Source organism: Chiloscyllium plagiosum, unplaced genomic scaffold (genome assembly GCF_037043375.1).
Source record: "Chiloscyllium plagiosum isolate Xiang-an unplaced genomic scaffold, Cpla_swu_hap1 HiC_scaffold_3, whole genome shotgun sequence".
Lineage (NCBI taxonomy): Eukaryota > Metazoa > Chordata > Chondrichthyes > Orectolobiformes > Hemiscylliidae > Chiloscyllium > Chiloscyllium plagiosum.
Genome location: NW_028270141.1, coordinates 25,245,721 through 25,271,541, shown reverse-complemented (window position 1 = coordinate 25,271,541; position 25,821 = coordinate 25,245,721). Strand labels below are relative to the sequence as shown.

Below are 25,821 nucleotides of genomic sequence, written 5' to 3'. Positions count from 1 at the left end.
AATTAAAGAAAGCAAGAAACATTTGTGAAATAGTTGCAGTTGAAATAAATAAACCAGTTATTAAGCTGTAAGTAATCGGTGATCCCTTTAAACAGTGCTAGTTGGGGGTGCCTTCCTGCTGCTGCAAGTTCGTTCGGTTGCATGAGATTAGGAAACAGCGTCGGCTGGAGCAGAAGTCCAAAATGGCGCTATTGGTGTCATATCACATTAGAATCATGATCAGCTCACTCTTAATACTTCTGCTACACGTTCACTCTTTCTGAACTAACATCTATGTAAACATACTATACTGTACAATTCACCCACTGGAGCTCTAATAATACTAATAACATCCAAAAACCAATACCACCAGGCCCAATTTTTCAGCCAATCCTTGATTGGAAGTAAATTAAAAATCCATAAATTCTGGATACTGAAATGTATACAGAACATTATGAAAATACATAAGTCATCAGCAACTGAGACATTAAAAATGTTGGTTAATGACTTGCATTTACAATTTTTTCCAATTGAAGAATTTTTCTCGAAATGTTGATGGTATTTTTGTTATCAGGTGCTGTTTGCTCCTCTTTTCTATTCTATGGGGTGAATTAGGTTGTCGATACTCATGGGCAACGTAAAAATGATTGGGCAACACAAGAAAATACAGTAGCTGAACCAATGAAGGCAAATATAAATATACAGGCTTAAGCACAAATGCCAGTATGCGACTGTCCTTTTCAATTTTACATCTTTAGCTAAAATAAAATATAAATTAACATTCATGGAAGGGCTGTCACATTCTGTCAAGGATGTTAGTCAAGCTTCAAGAGGGAGACTAACTGTTAGTGTGATTGTTATGAAGGAAACTCTACCACAAATGGTTATGATTAACTTGAACATCTGTGACATTCTTCTCCCATTTTTTGACTATTTTTGTTCAAAATCCCATCCCAATTACACTGTCAGAGCACTGGATTGGTGAGTTCACCGATTCTAACTATAAAGGTGATAAATTATCATCAGTTTATATCATGATTAACACAAAGAGCTTCACCATCACCTATATGGACATGTTAATTTGTTGAAAAGGGTTCCTCAGAGGATGTTTGAAAATGATGAATGTTTGAAAATCAAAATACAAGGCAAACACAACAGGATATGAAAATGCATCCTAAGTCTTAGAAAGTGATGGCATAAACTCCTAATTCTACATATTATGACTGTGCACAATCAGTAAAACTTAGCTTTTGTTTTCTTCTGTTGGTTAATTTTACACCCGCCTTTCACAAATACCTCTTTGGGATCCTCCTCGTCCATCGTCCTAGGTTTCATTTTGGTGTAGTCTACCGGAAAGTCCCAGCAATCAGCCTCGTTCATTGTATAGCACTTGTTGACCATCATGTTCTGTCGCTGTGGGGACATTGGCTCTAATGGAGTCAGCAGTCCAGTGCTGCTGCCAGAGCTGCCATCCCTGTGCCTCTGTTTGTTCATGCTCAGATCTAGGGTTCCATTCTCATCCACCTCGATCTCAGGATTCTGCATAATAAAGATCATCCCTTTTAACTGACTTTGCACTCCATACCAGTTACACTGCAATCTCTCTCATTTTAGTCTGTTCTGAATCTCTTCTGAGAGTAATGATGGGTTTATACACTATTTTAAATCCTTTTAGCAATTTTAGAGTGTTGTGAACAATGGAAGGTACTCTGCCAAGTTGGTGAAAATGACTCTCAAGAAAAATGAGAGATTTGAAACCCTGCAATACAATTGCAGCTTATTAAGAATCATGAAATTTATCCACATTTTGTTTGAAGATCATTTCTTTGTTAGTTCTTTTCGGTATCAACATTTCTTCAGCTGATAAAGAATGACTTAAAAACCAAGAAAAATTACACCTTGCACAACATCCTCTTTGCATTCTTTGAATTTAAAAACACTAAGCATACTTTCCATACTGAAAGAGAAAATAATCATGCTGTGAATTTCGGCATTTTGCTTTTTGCTGGGGGTAGAATTCATCTATGAAAAAGGAAACTCCTGATGGAAACATTAGAGGAAGAATGATTACTGAAAAATGTATTCAATTTGGCTGTTTAAAAATCCAGTTTTATAGGTAGCCACAAAAACTATAACATAACATTTCAAGTGGTCGGTACCTACAGAAAAGTCCATGTGTAAGAGTCGGAAATGTAATTTTCAATGAACCATGAACCTGTTCCACCTGTACAGTACTCTCCCTCCAGAATCTGAGTGATGTAATTCATTATGTCATGTTCACACTGCATTACAGACAAAATGACAAACGGGGATCAACAAATTAACCAAGGCCTGCAAATCAGCTTGACGAACCTCAAGCAATTTAAGCCCATCAATGTCACGCAGAGCTGGACAACACAACCTTAGTTCCATCCCCCTGGTGATAGTGACTCCTGAGATAATACAGGCCCCAGTTGGTGCACATCCTTCCTATGACAGATGCATTATGATTAGCCTCCAATTATTCTTCCTCCAACATGTTTTCTAGAACCTGGATGTCACTGGCATATTCCTGAAGAGATGCTGCAGGCCCAGTTACTGAAGGCTCTCCTCATGTATATGTTTGTCAACATGATCTGCATCTACCAATAAAAGCTATGTATTCTCGCCCCTTCCCTGATAGGTGCTTTGCTGTTCTCTCAGTGCTGACTGCCCTGCCTGACATAAATAACAGAGGACCCAGACTGAAGTAGTAAATTGACAGTCAGCTACTAAAGAATATCTCTTCTTTATCCTTCTTGCTTATTCATTCTCAAACAGGTTCCAATGAATGTTCCTGGTATTGTCATCAGAAGGGCAACCTGACTTAATGTACTTGGCATACCCCAGAGCTTCTATCATTAAAAACCTAATTACGTTTCCTTGAAAAATTGTGAAACTTGGAAAGCACTTCATTAGTTCTCATGGTATGATATGAAACAACTGCTCCTGTGATAACAAAATTCATTCAGCGCTTGGCAAAGAACATTTCAAATGCAAAAACAGAAAGCTACTGGTGTGAGGAAGGGATTAAATTGTGCAGAGGTTACGATTACAGATTTTACACTGCATTATGGTTGAGTTAAGGGATAATTAAGATAAAAAAGGGAACAATAAGATCAGAGCTGGGAAGGTGAGAAAGATTATGGCAGACAAATGAGAAGGGGTTAGATTCCAATGTTGAAATTGAATTGAAATAAGGCGAAGGCATGCAAATAAGATGAAAGATTTTAATAGGATAGCAAAATAAATGAGCCAATTTGGACAGGGCTGACCAGAAAGAGGCATTAGAAATGGAAAGCATGTGTTTAGTAGAAACTGTGCTAGCAATAGACATATTTAATTCAATGTAATTTATTTGGTTCCTCTTCTTGATGACCACTGATTGGAGGAAATCAAAATAATCAAAACAAACTGATTTCTCTCCTGCCCCTTCCTTCCTGCATGTGGTAAGCCTTGTTGTAGTAACTTCATGGGAACCAGTTGCTCTCCAATTTAACTTAATTATCTTCATGCGTTAAGATAGTGTGCATTGGGAAGCAATTTGCTGAATCAGCCATTATAGCCAAATCAAGTTAGCCACACATGTGTAACTTCCAAAATTAGCAAATACAAGCTGGAATGCTGCTCCAACATCTCTGTATCAGAGTTAGTGAATCCTCCTGTACTGATGCAGCAGGGTACATTTTCAGCTTCCTGTCTGGGCATAATACTAGCACCCGGCTAATGGCTGCCCATTAAAAAATAATGCCTGATTTGTATTTGTATTCATTACTATAATGTCCAGGTTACCTAAGATTGCTGTCTGCTACAGGGGAAGTTTAAACAAAAACCTGTTTGTGTTTGGAAGTCTGTGTTACACCTATCAGTTAGACAGAATTTCTTTTTGTGCAGGAGCAGCACGGATAACATTCGCCTCATAATCTTTGGCAGCGCTGCAGCATTAGATGTAACCATAATTGAAAGCGTGCACAATTGAAGTTATCTGATGTTTGGTTCAGGAGCAGGCCACCTGCTAAACATATTTGTTATTCACAGTATTGTTAAAGAAAGCTGTTTGTTGTGAAGATCTGTCCTAACATTGCCAGGAACATCAACCTAGAATTAATGCACTGCATCATGCACTTGGTACACCATGCACTTGATGCAGCATCACATTGTGCACTGAAGTATTCTGTCAGCAACTTTCATTGAAGGAGACTTAATTCACCATTACTAAACAAAAATGCAACCCCAATATAAGTTTAATTAAAAGGAAACCTCAATATTCAACTCATGTAAAAGGAATTTCTGTAGATTTTGAGCTGTACTGTCTCTTATTCTCACTTTTTTTCCGAAAATAATATGTTTATTTTCATGCATGCCTGTCTAAACTCATTTCAAGTCTATTTCTTTCACTGCATTCATTTCTTTCCTGGACATGTCTTCCACTTTTTCACTTTTTTTTCACTGTCACTTACATTTCTCTCCATCTTTGTGATTTCAACCTATTTATTCTTAACATACCATTGATCTTTTGGCATGTACAGTTCTCACTGGATATAGCTCATTCATTCTCAAGCTGTCATCAGGAAAAATAAAACCTATCAATTTATGGTAATCATGGTCATTATATTGTGACCCATTTCAAATGTCAACGGATATAAAGAAATATAATCAATACAAACATCCTACTGCTTTGTTTTGATAATTCATGAAATGTTTACATTTAAATATAGAACTGCGGTCATTATCAGGGGTAGTGACTTGAAAAAAAATACTGAGCCAAGCAATGCAAATGATTTAAATTAATATCTAGAATTTATGCAGATGTATACTGAGTATGAAATGCAATTTCAATTTGGCAATGATAGCAAACAAACATTTAACTCATTCGTAAGACATTACTGAATTGGCCATTAAACAAATTGTGTGGTTCTGGAAAAGCACAGCAGGTCAGGCAGCATCTGAGGAGCAGGAAAATCAACGTTTTTCTGCTCCTCGGATGCTGCCTGACCTGCTGTGCTTTTCCAGCACCACTCTAATCTTGACTCTGATCTCCAGCATCTGCAGTCCTCACTTTCGCCCATTAAACAAATTGTGTCGGCTGTTTAAACACTTATAGCAGACCACAAATATTCCCCACAGAAACAACAACTGAATGTCCTGTATTATGTTAACCCCATATATATTTCCCAGACGTGTGATGTTCGCATAATCTCAATGATCTTCCAGCATGGGCACATATATGAGACTGAGAGTATACTGAAAAGAGGTTTGCAAATGACATGATGCAGCAGGATTAAAAGTTCTGCAGTAATTTTGCGGTAGAAATGAAGTTGAAGGAGAGAATGGAGGGGGAGACCTTATCCTTCTGTTTGTGATATTACATGTATATAGTCTGACGTGACATCACAAGAATTCTGATGGAAGAATAATAGCATGGCTGCCTTTAAGACAGTGCTCACAGCACCACAGGCCAACTGTTCAATAAGAGAGGTGGGAACAGCATGATGAAGAAATTTTCTCAAGTTGTAACCCTTATCCATATGTCTTGCCTTCATATCGCAGCACAGGGTGCAAATGTATTGCGGAATTACCCAATTGATGACCTTGCTAGGTCATCCAATGCACCACATCATTCTCTACGGTCAGTGTGTAGTAAGAACCATTATTTCACTTCAAAAAGCCTCCTCCCATGCAGTCATGATTTGTTATCAGAGCCTGCAGTGAGTGCCCCAAAATATAGAGTACAAATTAAATGTGAGTTGAAGCAGCTATTAGTGGCAGAGGAGGTGTAGGAGCCCATTGTCTGGAGAGTCAGCTGGAGGTGATTATCCGTTTGCTGAGAAATCCAGGGATCAAAAGGAAGAAGGTCTTGGCAAGGAAGAATGGCAGAGATAGGGAGGGGATGAGTGCTTGTGACAAGCAAATAGCTGCAGATGATGGCTGTGTAGACAAATCCAGAGGCTGTCTATAAGAATATAAGAACTAGGAGCAGGAGTAGGTAGTTCAGTCTCTAGTGCCTATTCTGCCATTTGATATGATCATTGCTGATCTCACCTCAGTCTCGGTTCCACTTTCTGCCCACTCTCCATAACCCTTCAACCCGTTACTAACTAAAAATCTATCTCCTCCTTACATTTACTCAATGATCCAGCATCCACCATACTCTAGGGTAGTGAATTCCACAGCTTCACCACAATTTGAAAGAAGCTTTTCCTCATTGTTTTAAATATCTGCTATGCCTTATCTTAAAACTATGACCCCGTATTTTAGATTGTCTCACATGAGAAAACATCCTTTCTACAATTGATTTGTCAATCTCCTTTAGTATCCTAAAGATGTCAATTAGATCTCTTCTTATTCTTCTGAAGTGCAGAGGGAATAGGCCTAAATTTCTTAAACCTCTCTTCATAATACAAAACCCTCCGAGACAACTATGTCCGGCCTCAAGTAAGGGCACCAAAACTGTATGCAATACTTCAGATGCAAACTCACTAATTATACTGTTGCAGCAGCACTTCACTGCTGTTATACTTTACTCCTTCAGCAATAAATACCAACGTTCTAATTGCATTCATTACTACTAGCGTCTGCAATTCATGGATGAGATACCTGGATCATTCTGGACGAAAGCAAAGTTTCTCTCCATTCAGGTCATAACATGCTTAATGCTATGTGCCAGATTTACAAAGAATTTTATTGCACTGAAATAGACCAGTCAGTCCAAAGTTTACTTTCAACATGAGCCTTCTCCGACCTCTTTTTACCTCATGCTTTCAACATCTTCCCCTAGTCTGGTCTTCATCACACACGTATCTAGCTTCCCGTTAAATATTGTTCACCTCAACCACTCCATCAGGAAGCATATTCCACATGGACCATCTATAAAATGCACTTTAACAACTTGCCCAGGCTCAGAGGACACCTTCCAAACACACGCTCTCTATCAGCTGGGAGGACAAGTCAACAGTTGCATGCAAACACTACCTCCCACAAGTTTCCCTCCAAGTTGTGCACCAGCCTGACTTGAAAATATATCACTATTTCTTCAGTATTGCTGAGTCAGAATCCTGAGGCTAATTTTTTAACAGGCATTTTAGGTGTCCTTACACCCCAAGGACTGCAACTGTTCAAGAAGGCAGCTCATGGCACCTTCTGCAGGGGAATTAGGGATGGGCAGTTATTGATAACCTAGCCAACAATGCTCACGTAACATTAATTAATTTAAAAAATGCTCAGCATTCTCTGATTAAAAAGTTTCTCCTGAATTCCTTATTCAAGTTATTTGTGATCTTTTGTATTTAAGAGTTCTCAGGAGAGGTAATTGATGTGAAATACTAACTCTGTTTCTCTCCACAGATTTTGCTTGACTTGTTGAGTGTTACTGGCATGTTATGTTTTCAATTTGGATTTTCAGCATCCACATGCTTTCTTTGAATATTTATGGCTCCTAGTGCAAACCAGTGAAAATATCTTTCCTTCTTTGACTCTGACAATTGTTTGCGGCATTTCAATCCATCAAGAGTGCTCAGATTTTTATTGTAAAAATTTCCATGTCAACAGTGGAATTTTTATCTCTTTTGTTTAGAGACATTTGTGGATGAGCTAGACATCCTTCACTCGTCACACTGGTGCCATTAGTTCTGTAAATATGGATATTAATGCTGACCTTCAGGATTTCAATACATGCAACTTTATCTCTACTCCAACAACTCTCTGCAAAAACTGTTTATACCACAGAACCTGAGTGCATATTGCTGATTCATCTCAGGAGCACCTCAACCCCAAAGGGTCTTTTGCACACTTAAGACAGGCATGTTACATGCTCCAGTGACTCAGGTAGCAACTGGATAATGCACAAGAGTAGATATGAGAGCCATCAGGTCATGCACTATCATGAAAGGAATGCATGATGAAAGGAAACATGAGATAATCATATAGAGTGATAGTGTCCTACAGCACGGAGACAGGCCCTTTGCCTCAAACTGGTCCCTGCTGGCCAAAGTGCCCATTCACGCTAACCCCATTTCCCCTCAATTAGAAGGCTCATATCCTTCTAATCCTTTCCTATCCACGTATTTGTCCAAAGGCCTTTTAAATGTTTTAATGAACCTGCATCAACACACTTCTGTTGGCAGCTCATTCCATGTGCATACCACCCTCTGTGTAAAATATTGTCCCTCAGGTTCCCTTTTATTCTTTCCTCTTTAACCTTAAACTGATGCCGTCTAGTCCTCAATCCTAGGAAAAAGACTGAGTGCCTTCCCCTTATCCATGCCTCTCATGATCTTATACCCCTCTATAAGGTCCTCCCTCAGTCTCCTACTCTCTAAAGAAAAGAGTCCCAGCTTATCAACCTCTCCCTATAACTCAGACCATTGAGTCCAGGCAACATCCTTGTAAATTTCTTCTACACTCTTTCCAGTTTAATAACATTCTTCCTATGGCAAGGTGACTAAAACTGAACACAATACTCCAAGTGTTGCCTTACCAATATCCTGTATAGCTGCAACATAACTTCCCAACTTCTATACTCAATGCCCTGACTGATGAAGGCCAGTGTGCCAAAAGCCTTCTTCACTACCGTGTCTACCTGTGACTCCACTTTAGAGAATTGTGCACCTGAACTTCAAAATTCCTCTGCTCCACTATACTCCTTAAGGCATTACCATTCACCATGAAATGCCTACCTTGATTTGATTTTCCAAAATGCAAGAACTCACACTTATCTATATTAAACTCCATTTACTATATCTCAGCCCACTTCCACAGCTGATTAAGGTCCTGCTGCAATTTCTGATAACCTTTCTTACTGTCCACGATATTCCCTGCTAATCATGCCTTGTACATTTGCATCCAAATCATTGATATAGATAACAAACAACAATGGGCCCAGCACCAATGCCTGAGACATTCCATTAGTCACAAGCCTCCAGTCCAACAAGCATCCTTCCACTATTATCCTCTGCTTCCTACCTCAATTTTGTATCCAATTTGCCAGTCTGCCCTGAATTTCATGCAACCTAATTTTCCAGAGCAGCCTACTATGTGGAATCTTATCATAGGCCTTACAGAAATCCATAAGGATTCCTATCACCCTGCCCTCGTCAACCTTCCTGGTCACTTCATCAAAGAACTCTAACAAATTTGTAAGGCATCATCGCCCATGCATAAAGCCATGCTGACTACTCCTAATCAAACCCTGCCTTTCCAAATGCATGTATATCTTATCCCTCAGAATTTTCTCAAATAATTTACCCACCACAGATGTTAAGCTTACTGGTCTATGTTTCCCAAGCTTTTCTTTGCAGCTCTTCTTGAATAATGGCACAACATTCACTACCCTTCAGTCTTCTGGGACCTCACCTGTGACTAACGATGATGCAAGAATATCAGCCAGGGCCCTGCAATTTCTTCTCTAGCCTATTGCAGTGTTCTTGAATATAGCTGGTCAGGACCAGGAGATTTATCCACCTTCATACATTCTGATATATTCAACACCTTCTCTACTGTAATATGGAATGTCCCCAAAATATCACAACTAACTTCTCCAATCCCTAGGTTTTCACTGCAAATGTTATGATATTATTTAGCTGAATATTTATAAATGAAATTGTTGACCAACATTTCACATTTGTTCCATCACATGACAGGAATGTAAAGTTGGTGAGAATGATTAAGGTATTGTTTTTAAATATCAGTGGAAGGCATGGGCAGGAAAGTGAATGCAACAGGAACATTTCAAAATGCCCATTGCATTGGTAGTTAGGATTGAGAGCAAATGAGTGGCTCTTTCAACAAGCATTGAGTTTCACAACATTGCAAGTTGTCTCCACCCTTTAGTTTCTGCACTCAATGTTGTCTTCCTCTTTAACCTTCATGATGATATCTCTTGCAGGGTACATTATACAGAATACAGCAATCTACCACAACGCTTGAAGCTTGTGCTTCAACACTCAATGAAGTAGATGCACCTTATTACAGTACGCAAAGATGAAAATGATCAACCTGTTGAGAGATGCTGTGAAACACCTCTGGAACAGATGAGACATGAACTTGGGCTTCCTGGCTCAAAGGTAGGCACTCTACCATTACACCAAAAAGCCCTCTGTTTCAGGGATTGTTCAGCAACCACTTCAATATCTGAGGAGGTGTAATTAAGGTAGGACAACAGCTTTGGCACAATGAAGGCATTAAGGCTGCTGTCTAAGAAATATTTATTAGCATTTGCTGATGCTTATATAGAAACTAAAACACATTTTTCCTTGTAAGAAGCTAAAGTGGAATAATTTGTCATTCATTACGGTGCAATGAAAGATTTAAGATGTTATTGGTTCAATTTATAATTCCTTTGGATCTTTGTAAGGTCTGTTAAACTATTGTGAGTTGTTCTTGAGAGAAGAACCTGAATTCTAGGTAAAGCAAAACAACAATTCATTAAGTATACCGTGGACTGTGCATAAACTAATGTGGGTGATGTATCCATGGCACGTTGAATGGTTAGGTCACAGAACAGGTCTTCACAGCCATTATAGAACAATGCCTGTGGACAAGGTTAGTTGAAGATCATTTTGAAGAGCTTCAATCTAAGCCGGTGCTGTTGTGATTATATGCACAGGGTTCTGAAAATGCAGGTTGAGCTGATGATTTTGATGCAGCCTTGTATCTCTCAAGTGATTCTTGTCTTCTTACTCCCAGAAACCAAAATAATGTGGAATTTTTATCATGATAATATTATTGAGATTTGGAGAAAACTGGCAGCTGACAAGCAACTGGCAGAAAGGTACATACATTTACGCAAAAGTGACAGAAAGAATAATAAAAATAAATGATGCCATGTAAACCATCCTGGCAGTCTCCAAGAAGGACTCTTACATAGTAATCCTTCTACAGCCATTAGCTGATGTGGATACCCACTTGACATGAATGTGTTGATTCAGTGCTTTCTCAGTGGGAATGCAAAGTAATTGTATAAATGGTGTGACAAGATAATCACTGAAACATTCTGAACATGTGCAAAATGGCAAACAGGTGGGCATCCCCATTCAAAAAGATGAATTCAGGTTTTTCTCTCAAGAACAACTCGCAGTAGTTTGACAGACCTTACAAAGATCTAAGGGAGTCATAAATTGAACCAGGAATATCTTTCATGTGAAAAATGAAAGGAGCAGAGAAGCAGCAGGATGATATTCTAACTTGATTTTAATGCAGTTATACCAACATTTACACCCATTTTTTGAGCAAAGTCTATCAGAAAATTGAGGATGATAATAATGCCAAAAATAAGATAGATTCAGCATTATTGAATTGTATTAAGATCAATTAAGTTTGGATTATATTTATTCTTTGAGCTTGTGACACTGGGCACACTGGTTTAGTTTTATGAGAAATTATGTGGTCCTGTTCAGTATCTTGTACAAATGTGCTTCACCATAGTATCGTATCATAGACAAGGGAGGTTAACAGGGGGCTCCCTGGTGATATAGTGGTCAGGATTTGACTCCCTCACGTCTGCAGTCTGGAATTGATTCCTAGCCAGGGAAGTAATATTTAGTGGAGGCAGTGGCGTATCAGTATTGTTACAGGGCTAGTAATCCAGACTCAGACTACTGCTCTGGGCACATTGGTTTGAATCCCATCATGGCAGATAACCAACATTAAATCAATAAAAATCTGGTATTGAAAGCTAACCTGGCAACAACTATGTAACCATCTGGTTGACCTATCTGTTGTCCTTGCTTGGTCTGACCAGCATGTGACTCCAGACTCACAACAATGTGGTTGATTCTTCCCTGCCCTCTGAAATTGCCTTGACAAGCCATTCCATTCAAGTGGTAATTAGGGGGCAACAAATGTTGTCCCAACCAGTGACACCCACGCCTCATGAATTAACTAAAAAAAAAAATTCATGTACTTTCAGAAGGGTTCTGACAAAGTTCCACATAAAAGGCTATGAACAAAAAAAAGTCACTTTTTAATTGGAGGTATTAGAGCATTTTGAATGGAGTTGGATATTTATTGTGTGACAGAAAGACGTGGATCACTGGCGTATAGTAAGATATAGAGTGGAGTAAATCATGTTCACCAATGATCTGTTCTGGTGACTCAACCTTTCATGACTTTTGATTAGATTAGATTCCCTACAGTGTGAAAACAGGCCCTTCGGCCCGACCAGTCCACAACGACCCTCAGAACAGTAACCCACCCAGACCCATTTCCCTCTGACTAATGCCCTAACACTATGGGCAATTTAGCATGGCCAATTCACCTGACCTGCACATCTTTGGACTGTGGGAGGAAACCGGAGCACCCGGAGAAAACCCACGCAGACACGGGGAGAATGTGCAAACTCCACACAGATAGTCGCCTGAGGCTAGAATAAAACCCGGGTCCTAGCTGCTGTGAGACTACAGTGCTAACCAATGAGCCACCGTGCCGCCCCTTTTATAAATTTATTTTATAAATGACTTAGATGCAGGAATAGAGAGTTATCTTTTCACTTTTACGAATCATGCTAATTTAGGAGAGAGGGGGAAGGATCATGGAAAAACTAGGTGAGTGGGCAAGATTAAAGCAGATGAATATGGATATAGGAACAACAAATCATAATAATTCTAAATGGTGAAAAAATTGGAACTGTTGAAGGAACATGGAGATTTGAACACTCAAATAAAAGCAAAAGACTGTAGATGCTGAAAATCTGGTATTGAAAGCTAACCTGGTAAATGCTAAAGAAACTCACCAGGTCAGGCAGCATCTGTACAGAGAGAAACAGAGTTCAGATTTTGAATCTAGTATGACTCTTCTTCGGAACTGCGGTTCTGTAGAAATCGTATTGGACTCAAAATGTAACTCAGTTTCTCTCTCCAGAGATGTTGCTAGACTTGCTGCAATTTTTTGTGATGGTTACAGAGATTTGAGTACAGAAACTATTTAAATCAAAACAAAACAGATCAAAATGCTGAAAGAAAAGTTGGTATTTAGCCAAAAATGACTGAATTAGAAAGACTCAACTGAATTAGAAATGCTCAACTCCATTGACCCTTGGCCAGAATCTATCTGGAATATTGCATTAAGTTTTGAGCACCACACCTTAGAACAGATGTCTGGCCTTGGAGGTAGTGCACTGCAGATTCACCAGATGGACAACCTTAATTTAGAGGGCTAAATTATGAGGTCAGGTTTCAGAAATTTCACCTTTACTCGCTTTCATGTATGAGAGTGAGAAATGATTGCGTCAACTGCGAGGAAAATAGATCCCCTGGTGGGAGAAACAATAATGATAAAATGTAATCATAATTAAAGCCAGACCATTCCAGAAGGAAATCAAGAGGCAGACAGTAGTAGAAATCTAGGATTATCCGACCCAAAAGGCTTTGGGTGCTGGAACAATTGGAGCTCTTCACTGCGGAGATTGTTAGATTATGCTGCATAATGCTATCAAGGGATATAGAGCTAAGGTGGATAACCAATTCAGCTATGATCTAATTGATTGGCACAGCAGGCTCAAGGGGATAAGTGGCTGACTTCAATTCATAGATGAGCTGTACTTTTTATTACAGCTTATTTTTTCCGACAGTCAACTCTGCCTCAATCTTCATTTGTAATGCTACAAAACCAGGCACTTTGGTAATGGAAGTTGAAGAAATGAAAGGAAAAAAAAACTTGTTTAAAGTAATTAGGTACAGGAATACTATTGAAGGATTATTACAACAGAGGGCTTCAGACAGTCTAGTTACTGCTGTGCAAACTCTTCAATTTTCCTGGAACTGGTAGAATAACATGAAAGTCTTTCCCTGCTTTAATAAAGGCCAAGTGAAAATTATTTTGTTCAGTCTCAATGCAAGACCTAATAGGTATGGGTCCACTGCACAAATGAGCTGTCAGGCAAGTCTTTAAAATGGTTTGGGTAGGAAACAGAAAGAAAATTACTCTGGTATAATTGGAGTACTTCTTGAGGTTGGAGGTTAAGGCATCTCAGAAAGATTAACACTGGTTCTCATAATAACAATGGAAAAATGTCAGGCTGTAGTTGCAGCTACCAATTGCAGACCAGCAGCTACAATAATGAATTTTAGCTAGCACCACATTAGTTATACTGCACGAATGAGAATTGGACTCTTGAGTTGGAAAAGGTCTCTGCTTATTGACACGTGAAGAGCTTCACTTCTCCTCACATAAATTTTAAATGTGTTGAAGGTGCTTAAATTTATGAAATAGCCAGAATTTCTGAACAATTTATAAAGTGAACTTGCTAAACCAGTGGTTTTACTCCATGTGGCAGAGACAGCATGGTGAAGTCTACAATGCAAAGATTCCCAACAATGGCACCCTCTTCCTAATCAGGGAAAAAAAAAGGATGCTCTAAATTGGAATTATCCAAAAATGGACAAATGAAAATGGTTTTTAACCAATTTTTATCCACAAAAATGCTTTGCTAAATCCCTGTTAAGGCTCTAGATTCACAGGATCAGATGCAATATTCAGATTGCATGCCAGTTCTTTTTCGATGATGCCACTCCATTGTGTGTTGATCAGTATTATTTGGATTTGCTTTGTGCTTAGGCCTGTATACATGTACACACATATTTGCATGGGATGGTGGAGCCAGAGACTGCCATGTACGCCGGGAAAGGGCTTTTCAAATGGAAGTCACTTACCCTGGCACACAGATCCTGAGGCTTGGTCGAGAGGTTCTGTGGCATTTCCCGGCACCTGGTGGACAAATTCAGAATGGCCGTGGCTGCCATGTGTGCTGCCTCCATGTCGTGTGTGTAATCGAAGCTGCTCTTGCTCGAAGTGCTGCTAGCACTGCTGCCTCCACCACAGCTGACACTGCTACTGCTACTGCTGGGAGCATAGCTACTCGTCGTGCTGCTGGCTGAACTGGAGTTCTTACAAAATCGCTTTGCTGTAACAACAAGCAATAAAGGGAACACATGACGACTAATTATTCCATTAACCGAACATCAACTGCAAGAGTCTGTCCTGTTTTCTCAAATAAAGGACCTGAAATTAAATTCTGGAACGCTGATGCAAAATGTTCGTCTTTAAAAACAATCCTCCCTCGAATAGCTCACTGAGGATTTTAACACATTTATTTTAAACAAGTGAAGGATTTCCTATGGATCAGGAAACATAGACAAACCTATTAGCATTCTATATTAACATTCAGAGGTATTTCAGCACAGAGCATGGTGTGGATTACACAAAATGTTACAACGTTATGGCAAATTCCCTGAACATTGTTTTTAATATATTGATACACTTGCAATTATTTTTCTTCTCTGTGCATTAGTGTTAGTAATTTTATCAACAAGCTTGAAATGTGAATGATTACTGGTGGGATATAAATAATGAATGGAAATATAAAAGACTGCAAAACAGATTTATTTTCTGAAACTTGGTAACTGAAAATTATGGATTAGGTAATGGGCAGGACTGAGAATAACCATTGATTATTCTCATTGATTGGGCACAAAATGAAGGTCAACAGATCTGATTATCCGTTGCTGCCTCCCCGATCATCTGAAATATATTTGTGCCATGCAAAAACAAGCAATATTCCAGCAGCCCTATTGGCCACCAAAAAAAGACATATGTAAATAAATTATTGCCCAATTTTAGGACTACGATATATTTGACAGCATTGAGCATGTGCCACACACACTGACCTCAGGGTGTTAGATTGTTCAAAGCCTTAAAATCAGTTGTTATTAATGTGACATCAGAAGGCCATGATCAAAATAGTGTTTTCTTTTGGACTTACCTTGATGTGGAGCCAAGGGGGAGAAGGTGTGCGCCTCCTTAGTCTAAAACACCATTGTTTACAACTGTCAGCTCGTACCAGCCCTCTATTCACTCCCAACCACTAGAACGTATCCAATGTTACTGAGATCCTAAATTCAATCTTATCAAACCTGTTAGCTGTTTCTGGGCTGGCATATATAGTTCATCGGAATTACCAGACAACAGTGTTGTGCTCACACAGCAATCAACCATTCCCTACCCAAAAACATTGTCCATGACAAATTTCTAACCAATAGTACACTGTGGTGGTTCTACAAAATACAAAACTGCAGGTTGCTCAGTACATGCTAAACACCTTGTTACCATGAAAAGCAAATATTGTTTTCTGAGTCCCTTCCAACCTCCATTCCCACTTACCAATGCACTGCTCTCCTAGATGGTGGTCTGAGATCGTGTCAATCTGGATGCAAGCTTAGTGGCACATGAGCCCAAGATGCGTTTTTGTCATCATTAGGAACGATTTTATTTCCAACTCAAGCATCATCCAACTTTGCTTTTGCCTCAGCTCTTCTGCTGCCAAAAGCCTCATTTGTGTCTTCATTATCTCTGCACTTGACTTCTTCTGGATGGTTTCCCACATTTGACTGTCCATTATCTTGCTGGCATTAAGTACTGCTCCTCTATCTCTCATAGCAAGTCCTGTTTGACAATGCCCTGTGCTCCTGACTAGCACTGTCCCCTGGTCAAGCAACATCTTGGTTTTAAAGTTCATAGTCTTGATTTGAAACCCCCTCACGACCATACCTCTCCCTATCCCTTTAATTAGCCCCACAGCCCTCTGAGGTATCTCCACTCCTCTGTTGCTGCTTTTCTGTGTAATCTTTTTTTCTAATCACACTACCATTAATGGCCACACTTTCAGTTGCCTTGGCTTCATGTTTTGGAATACCCTCCCTTTCCAAATTTTTACCCAGCTTTCATGCATTAAGATTTTCCTTAAAACCTAGAACTTTGAACTTACAGTGGAGGTGTAGAGTTGAAAAGATGTTTTCAAAGGAGCTGTAGTGAATTGCTGTAATGTACCTTGTAGAGGGTGTATACTCTTTCAGGAAGGATTGAATGTTTAAGTTTCCAATCAAACAGATTTTCAGCTGGATGGAATCAAGATTATTGATTACTGTTGGAGCTGCATGCATTTAGGCAACTGAAGAATATTTTAGCATACAAATGACATGTGCCTGGTAAATGATGGACAGGGTTTAGGGAATCAGGAGGTGAATTACTTGCCGCACAATTCCCAGCATCTGATCTGTTCCTGTTGCTGCAGTATACATATGATAAGTCAAGTTAAGTGTTTGGTCAATGCTAACACTAAGGATGTTGACAGTGGGGGATTCAGCAATGGTAATGCCATTGAATGTCAAACAGCAATAATTAGATTCTCTCATGTTGAAGCTGGTTATTGCCTGGCAATTGTGTAGAATGAATGTTTCTTGTTACCTATCGGACAGAAACCTGATTCAGGTCTTGTTACATGTGGACATGGACTGCTTCTTTATCTGAAGAGTAGTGAATGGGGTGAACATTGGGCAACTATCCGCAAAATCGCTGAAAACTCCAGCAAACTCCTACAAAGCTCAAGGTGATTAAGGACAGATAATCAATTTTTGAGATATTGTAACAAGGATACATATTGGACAGGATACTAGGGATAACTCCCAGCTCTTGTTCAAAATAGGACCAAGGGATATTACGTCGCCACATATGCAAGCCGATGAGGCATTGGCTGATCATTTAATCTGAAAGATGGCAGTACAGCACTCCCTCACCATGCACGCGGGTACTGGCATTGAGTTTTGCATTTGGGCCTGGAATGGGACCTGGAGGGGGACCTGGAGGATGACCTGGAGGGGGGCCTGGAATGGGACCTGGAGGGGAACCTGGAGGGGGGCCTGAATGGGACCTGGAGGGGGGCCTGGAGGGGGGCCTGAATGGGACCTGGAGGGGGGTCTGGAATGGGTCCTGGCGGGTGGCGTGGAATGGGACCTGGAGGGGGACCTGGTGGGGGTGCCTGGAATGGGACCTGGAGGGGGGCCTAGAGGGGGGCCTGGAATGGGATCTGGAGGGGGGCCTGGAGGAGGACCCAGAGGGGGACTTGGAAGGGGGCCTGGGGGGGGGTGAGCTGCCTGGAGAGGGGCCTGGAGGGGTGCCTGGAATGGGACCTGGAGGGGGGCCTGGAATGGGACCTGGAGGAGGACCTGAAGGGGGTCCTGGAGGAGGGCCTGGAGGGGGATCTGGAATGGGTCCTGGCGGGTGGCGTGGAATGGGACCTGGAGGGGGACCTGGTGGGGGGACCTGGAATGGGACCTGAATGGGGGCCTGGAAGGGGGCCTGGAATGGGACCTGAATGGGGGCCTGGAAGGGGGCCTGGAATGGGATCTGGAGGGGGTCCTGGAGGAGGACCTGGAGGGGGACCTGGAAGGAGGACTGGAGGGGGGCCTGCCTGGAGGGGTGTCTGGAATGGGACCTGGAGGGGACCCTGGAGGGGGGCCTGAACGGGGGCCTGGAATGGGACCTGGAGGGGGGACGTGGAATGTGACCTGGAGGGGGGCCTGGAGGGGGACCTGGCGGGGAACCTGGATGGGGGCCTGGAGGGGGACCTGAAGGAGCACCTGGGGAGGGGGCCTGACCACAAAGATTCCTTTCTGACTGCAAGATATTGGGAGGATTTCCACATTTTCATTACCATTTGAAAGCAGAAATTCTATTTGAAATGTAATCTTCCTGAAGCACAAATAATATAGAGGAGGTGCAGGTTTGTCATGTATAGAGTTTGTGTAAACTGTGTTTACACATTACAATCAATAACTGCTGTCATCATCACCATTTTTCTTCTGTCACTTGTAATTGTCATTATTTAATTAACGTCATGCAGGAGGGAGTTGAGATGATGGGCAGCCCACTCTATGAATAACAGTGTGCCTGTGTGATCCTAAATGGCTTGGACTTTTCTCAGCAAATCATTTAAGGATCTTTGCTTGATCAATTGAGATCTTCGTAATTTAAGGAAAATATTGACAAATAGTTTAAGTGATGAATTAAAGTTCACCCAGATTTGATAAACAATTTTTTTTTTAGATTATATTACAGTGTGGAAACAGGCCCTTCGGCCCAACAAGTCCACACCGCCCCGCCGAAGCGTAACCCACCCATACCCCTACATATGCCCCTTACCTAACACTACGGGCAATTTAGCATGGCCAATTCACCTGACCTGCACATCTTTGGACTGTGGGAGGAAACCCACGCAGACACGGGGAGAACGTGCAAACTCCACACAGTCAGTCGCCTGAGGCGGGAATTGAACCCGGGTCTCTGGCGCTGTGAGGCAGCAGTGCTAACCACTGTGCCACCGTGCCGCCCACAATGATGATGACTTTCTGATAATCTGGAATATTTAACACTAACAAATAGCACCATGCATTAGTCTACTTCACATCTCTCATATATTCAGTCTGTGATAGTTTCCTATTTTGTCCAGAGTCAAGGATGGAGCCATTCATCCAACAGAACCATCACCCATTTAGAATATGTGAGATATTTTAATCTTACTGCATAGAACAATGCAGTTATTTTTTTAAAAATGAATCAAATGAGTCCCTATTATAACAGAATTGACTTTAATGTAGACACCAATCATTGTTACAGAAAATGCACTGAATGTCAAATTTTCATCTTTTACTAATGCTCAGTAGAATAATTCACACAAATACTTTATGTACACCCAAACTGAGCCTTCAAGGTCAGTCAGTTAGCAGTTAAATTCAATCTTCCCCTCCTCCTATAATTTACAGACCTTTCAAACAAAAACTTGGCTTCACCTAATCACTCCTTGATTTATCTAGTTTTCTCTCCTACTCTTTCAATCCTGATGATACCCTGTACTATGTCTCTTGCTTCTTCATTACTGCTTATGGATAAAGTGAAGGCATATATTACGTGAGCAGGTGAGAAAGCTGTCAGAGCTGAAATAAATAAATCTCTTGCTCTTCCTTATCAGTGAAAATGCTTTTAAATAGCTTGATAAATAGTCTGGATAAGTGAGCATAAAAAGACAGAAATTGAAATTAATAGCTTATCTGCTTGCATATATTTAATTAATCTCCATGCATTCTCCAGTAGACAAGGGCTGGCAGTCAAGAGCTATTATTTCTCGATTAGAATTCACACTTTTGGCAGCAACAGGATGGCTAGCAAGAAAATTGTCTTGGACTCTAGGGGCTGATAGATGGTTAATTTTCATGTCCTTTTTTTTGGTTTAGAATTGGCTTGAAGAGAACTCCTAAAACTGTCAGAATGCTTTGCCCTAATCTCAGTGACCAATGACATAGCTGCCAGTTCAGTTTAATTTAAGGCTCTTGTTATTATTTCAAGCCACACCACCGTCATTAGGAGCATTGTTTTTGACAAGGTAACACAGAAATGCTTCAGGTATGTTTGATCCCAAATTAGCTTCCTGCCTTTCTCTATTAATAGTAATTTCAAAATGATGGCTGGTTGCTTACAGTTCATTGTCGGGTTAAATAGAATTCATTTTGCCTTTTATTCGGTACTAAGTGCACAATAAAAGCATAACATAATTCACATGAAAGCATTTACATCAATAAGAAAATGTGCACTTATGGTATCAGTGACATACCCTAAGTGGAGCTGTTATCATTAAGTGAAAGAAGGCATGGTCCTCCTACAGTGTATCGTCTAGTGCTTTCCAAATGAGAAGAAGCTAGTGCAGAAATCTAGAGACAAAGAGATCCCTTCATAGCTGGGAGGCTCAGTTCATGAAAAGCATCAGAATAGACAATAGACAATAGGTGCAGGAGTAGGCCATTCTGCCCTTCGAGCCTGCACCAGCATTCATTATGATCAGGCCTGATCATCCTCAATCAGTATCCTGTTCCTGCCTTATCTCCATAACCCTTGATTCCACTATCCTTGAGAGCTCTATCCAACTCTTTCTTAAACAAATCCAGAGACTGTGCCTCCACTGCCTTCTGGGGCAGAGCATTCCACACACCCACCACTCTCCGGGTGAAGAAGTTTCTCCTCATCTTTGTCCTAAATGGCCTACTCCTTATTTTTAAGCTGTGTCCTCTGGTTCGGAATATGTTTACGAGAAATAACAATGAAAAAGGGTCAACAAAAATGGGGACGGAGTTTTGTTCCTGGACTTGATTATTGGTATTCTACATTCATATTAAACTTTGAGAACAGCAAACTCATGCAACATTTTATTTCTTTTATTAAAGGAAAGTGAGGCAAGTGCAGTTGGTTTCCTTATTTTTGGAATTATTTCATATTTTGAAAAATAAATCAAAAATATTCAAGATGGACCATCGTCAATACAGAGTCATGTATTGAAACCATTGCAGGCATCTATGCTATGGTGTTGTGACATCATCATTATTGTAGGATTTTTTCTCAAGCAAAATATTTTGTCATGAACTATGAAACAAATTATGAAAGGATGAATGGGAATTTTTCTAATTGTCAATCAGCTGTAATTTGGTGTGATATTATGCAATAGACATCTAAAAGTTCTAGTTCTGACTCCTATTCAATGCTAAGTTTGTTGCTTTCAGCCATAGCAATACATTGGAGTAAATAAAACACCAAAACATAGTTAAGGCAAGTTACTCAGCTTCCTCTGCACTTTTCTTTGATATTTGTTGTCCTATGCCCAGACCAAAATTAGATTTTTTTTCCAATTGATTTATATAAAAGTCTTAAGTAGTCACAGTCCAACACTGTTTAATACTTACTATCTCTATTAATATAAAAGGGAATCATATTTGTCTTCCTATAGCCATCGTTTATGTATTGAGCCCTACAGAGCAGATGTAAAAGATTTTTTAACACTATTCATAGGACAGAGTAGTTCTAAAGAAGGAAAGTGCTGATATGTTTGAGGTTTCTGTGACTATTGGCGACAAGAGTGAAGGGAGGACATAATGGTTAGTATAAATAATGGCATCACATTGCAAGATTCCTTTGTTTCTATTTAGATTTTTTTTAATATGGCTAAGCTCCTCCTTTTTAGTTTTTCTTTCCTGTTTGATCTTCTTATAAGTATAATTAACACAACATACCACTTGAACATCTAGTCCCAAATAGCTCCAAAGTCTGCCTCTTTTTCCATTATCTTTAACAAATACCTTGTCTCATATTGCTCAAGTAGCTGATCAAGTGATCAAATGGTTAAAATGCAGCAAGTCACTGTGCAGCTGTGGGATTAGTAAAGCTATGGCTTTATTCCCAAGTTGGAAACTAATGTTTATGTGTAATGCTATCCAGGCCACCGTGGAGCATTACAGACTTCTTGGTTTGGCATTTCCAATGTGGTAGCAACAACACAGTAATATGTGCTAATAAGGGCATCTCTTTTTCCATGTCCACGACATCGTGTGGAATTCAATGAAGACTACTAACGTTCCAAATGACCTAGCGTTATTAAGGTCTGAAAATACAATTGCTGGGTGTCAGCGGCAGGGAAGGGGTGTGTGTTGCCTTCACCCTGTATTTTGAGCATTGCTTAAGAGTCTCCAACCCAAACTATGTGAAATCTGAACAGGTCAAATTCCCATTTATCCGATATGGAAAATAGGGAATGTCCAGAAAGAAAGTGTAGGCCAGCCATATGCTGTGGTAAGGCTACAGAATGAATTAACAACAGGTAATATATGCATGGAGGACATGTTTCCAACTATCTGACCAGTCATGGCAAGCTAAGCAAACAACGTTAATTATTTTGTTATCATGTATCCACTCATTCCATCAGCCTGATATGTCCTTTACAAGTCTATCACTGTTCTCTTTTCAAGTTTAGTGTCATCTGGAATGTTTGAAATTCTTCCCTTTGCATCCAAATCCAAGTCATTAACGTATAGACTGTGACCTCTCCAGTCTGAAACACTTGGGACCAAGGTATCTCTGAATTTTGGAAGAACATCTGAATATCTGAATATAAAGTGTGTGAATCAGAAATAAATATGTACTAGAGACATCAAACAGTGATAAAACATGATATGGCATTAATAATATTGGTTTTATTTATCTAAATAATGTAATTTGCAATTTTCGTGTCCTAGAATGAGGCTGGAGAAACAGGAAAAACCAAGCAGTAAAGAATTGGCATTAATGAGTGTCACAGGTTCAGAAAACTAGGATTAAATAACACTAAGAATAACTTCTTTTCACGGAAGAGTAGGCAATGTGCTGCTGGTGCGAAAGGCTTTATTTTTAATTTTAATTTCCATCTAATTAGCTAACTTTTCTTCTTGTCATCCACCTTCACTCTCACTCTTTCAATCAATCTTATTTCACTGAAATAGTCAAAAATCATTACTCTCATCTTTAATCAAAGCAGGACCAGTAGATAGACCAGTAGAATAGACCATGCATTCACCATTTCTGCATCACCGTACATGGTGTGTCTGAAAGTTCTGTGGATTTGCTTGAAACAATTTCAAACAACTGGCATTTCCAGATTTCAGACTGGAGAGGTCATAGTGTATCATCAAAAATCATCATCCAAGTATCATCCAAAGTTCTGCGAATCCCAATATAAGCCTTCCTCCAGGGTGAAAAATGACCATTTACCACTGCTCTCTGTTTCTTCCCTGTCAGTATACTTCAAACCCATTCCATCACAATCTATTCTATTGGCTTCAACTTTGTTTGTAAGATTATCATGTGGCATTTTATCAAATAGCTTTGGGAATCCAAATATGCACGTCAACTGCACTGTCCTCATCAACCTGCCCTGTTATCTGAGTGAAAAATCCAAATTGGTTAGTTAAACATCTTTGGCCTTGATTAAATCCAAGCTGACTTTTCTTAGTTAATCTACACTGTCCAAACGACTATTATTTTTGGCTTGGATTATCAATTTATCAACCACAGAGGTTAAACTGACTGGCCTGTAGTTGATAGGTTTATCCTGAATACCTTTTTGAACAAGGGTGTCAATGTTTACAATTCTCCAATCCTCTGTTATCACCTTGGCATCTCAGGAAAATTGACAGAATGTGGCCAATATCTCCACAATTTCAATCATCACTTTTCTCAGTGTACTCAGATATATCTCATCTGACCATGGGGACTTATTAACTTTAAGTAGGGCCTGCATTTCAAATATCAATTATGAGTCAAACTAGTATTTCAACTCCCTCCTCTTTATCAATGTCTTTCAGCATCTTCTTCCATACTAAAACAGATGCAAAGTATTCAATTAGCATATCAGCAATTGCCTCTGCTTTTATTTCCTCATGAGCTCCACCTCTTTTCTCACTACCATTTTTCTAATTATATGCATATCAATCTCTGCATTACATAATCCGATCCAGTCCTTGTCAGGCAGGTTACAAAGTTCATAATGTTAACTCTACTGCTTTCAGCAAATAAAAAAGGCTCACAGATCCAGGTCAGGAGAAGGTTCACACTACTGAGCTCAGAGGGACACAAAGTTCATATCCCCAACTTCACCGAATGAGCAACATCCAGACAACATTCAGCATTCACACTCCCAATTTCTGACAATGTTCAGGACTCATATAAAAGCCCATCTGATTCACTAATGCCCTTTAGGGAAGGAAATCTGACAATCTCACCTGGTCTGGGCAAGGTGTGACTCCAGTTAAACTATAAATGCTCTCCAAAATGGCCTAGCGAGTTAATTAGTTCAAGCGCAATTAGAATGGGCAACAAATGTTGACTTTGCCAAAGACACTTACATCCCATATAATGATTAAAAAGCAACTCTTGAGCTCAAATAATATGCAGCACTCATGCTCCTGAGCTCAGAGAACGAGTTACTCACACTGCTGATTCCAAGGATAACTAGATTAACATTCCTGGGTTTGGAGCACTCACAAGTTCACATTTTGCAAATAAGCAGGAATCAGCTCCTGATCTCAGAGACCACATAGCACTTATATTACGGATTATAGAGATCACATTATGTTCACATTTCTGCATTCAGTGAGGCATAAAAGCAGCGGGGTACCTCTGAGGCTCTATAAGGCTCTGGTCAGACCTCATTTGGAGTATTGTATGCAGATTTGGAGCCTATATCTCAGGAAGAATGTACTGGCCTTGGAGTTTGTTCAGAGGCATTTCATGAGAATGGCCCCAGGAATGACACGCTTAACAAATGAGGAACGTTTGAGGACTCTGGGCCTGCACTTATTGGAGTTTAGAAGGATAAGGGGAGATCAAATTGAAACATACAGAACACTCAATGGCTTGTACAGTGTAGATGTTGGGAAGATGTTTCCATTGGTAAGAGAGACTAGAACCCGAGGGCACAGTCTTAGAATAAATGGAAAACCTGTTAGAACAGAGGCAAGGAGAAACCTCTTCAGTCAGAGAGTGGTGAATCTATGGAATTCATTGCCACAGAAGGCTGTGGAAGTGAGGTCATTGAATATATTTAAGACTGAGATAGATAGGTTCTTGAGGATCAAGGAGATCAAGGGTTACGGGGAGAAAGTGGGAGATTGGGGTGTGAAACTTATCAGCCATGATTGAATGGCAGAGCAGACTCAATGGGCTGAATGGTCAAATTTCTACTTCTATGTCTTAGGGTCTTATATTTCATTCAAGGAGAGAGGGTGAGAGTGGAGTCATTCCATGTGACACATCTACCATGCACTGAGAATAGCATCACCAGTGGCCCAGCTCATGAGCAGGGTGATATGAAGAGTTGATGGAGAACCAGACATTTCCTCATTTAACATTAATCATGCTGTCAAACTCAATGCTCTGGATGAGATCGGTGATAACTAATGGAGCACTATGTTTGGGTCACACATTATTAACAAGTTTATTGGTAAGTAAGTACGTGGGTAGCCTGTCACCTTTTGCAACATGAATTGAGTCAGGAAATATCTTGGCATCTGAATTTTACAACATTCCATCATACAAATTCGGAAGTGGAGTAGAGGCTTCTCCTATCTACTCTGCCATTTGGTAAAATCATGCCTGATCTGATCGTGGCTTTTCCTTTCAATTGCTATACACTTTGACTCTCTT

The 25,821-nt window shown here is 40.0% G+C and overlaps 1 protein-coding gene across 21 annotated transcripts in view; it reads right to left on the bottom strand.

The window, feature by feature from the left end:
- LOC122541729 (myelin transcription factor 1-like protein) overlaps positions 1-25,821 on the bottom strand; it is a 558,875-nt gene that overhangs the window by 100,600 nt on the left and 432,454 nt on the right. For 20 of the 21 annotated variants that reach the window (XM_087978037.1, XM_087978051.1, XM_087978075.1 and 17 more), the window contains 2 exons: positions 14,643-14,893; positions 1,276-1,518 (listed from right to left, as the gene is read on the bottom strand). In XM_087978037.1, the coding sequence (XP_087834163.1) occupies positions 1,276-1,518; positions 14,643-14,893 (494 nt within the window). The remainder of the gene's footprint in view (positions 1-1,275; positions 1,519-14,642; positions 14,894-25,821) is intronic. The other variant, XM_087978103.1, reaches the window with a different exon arrangement.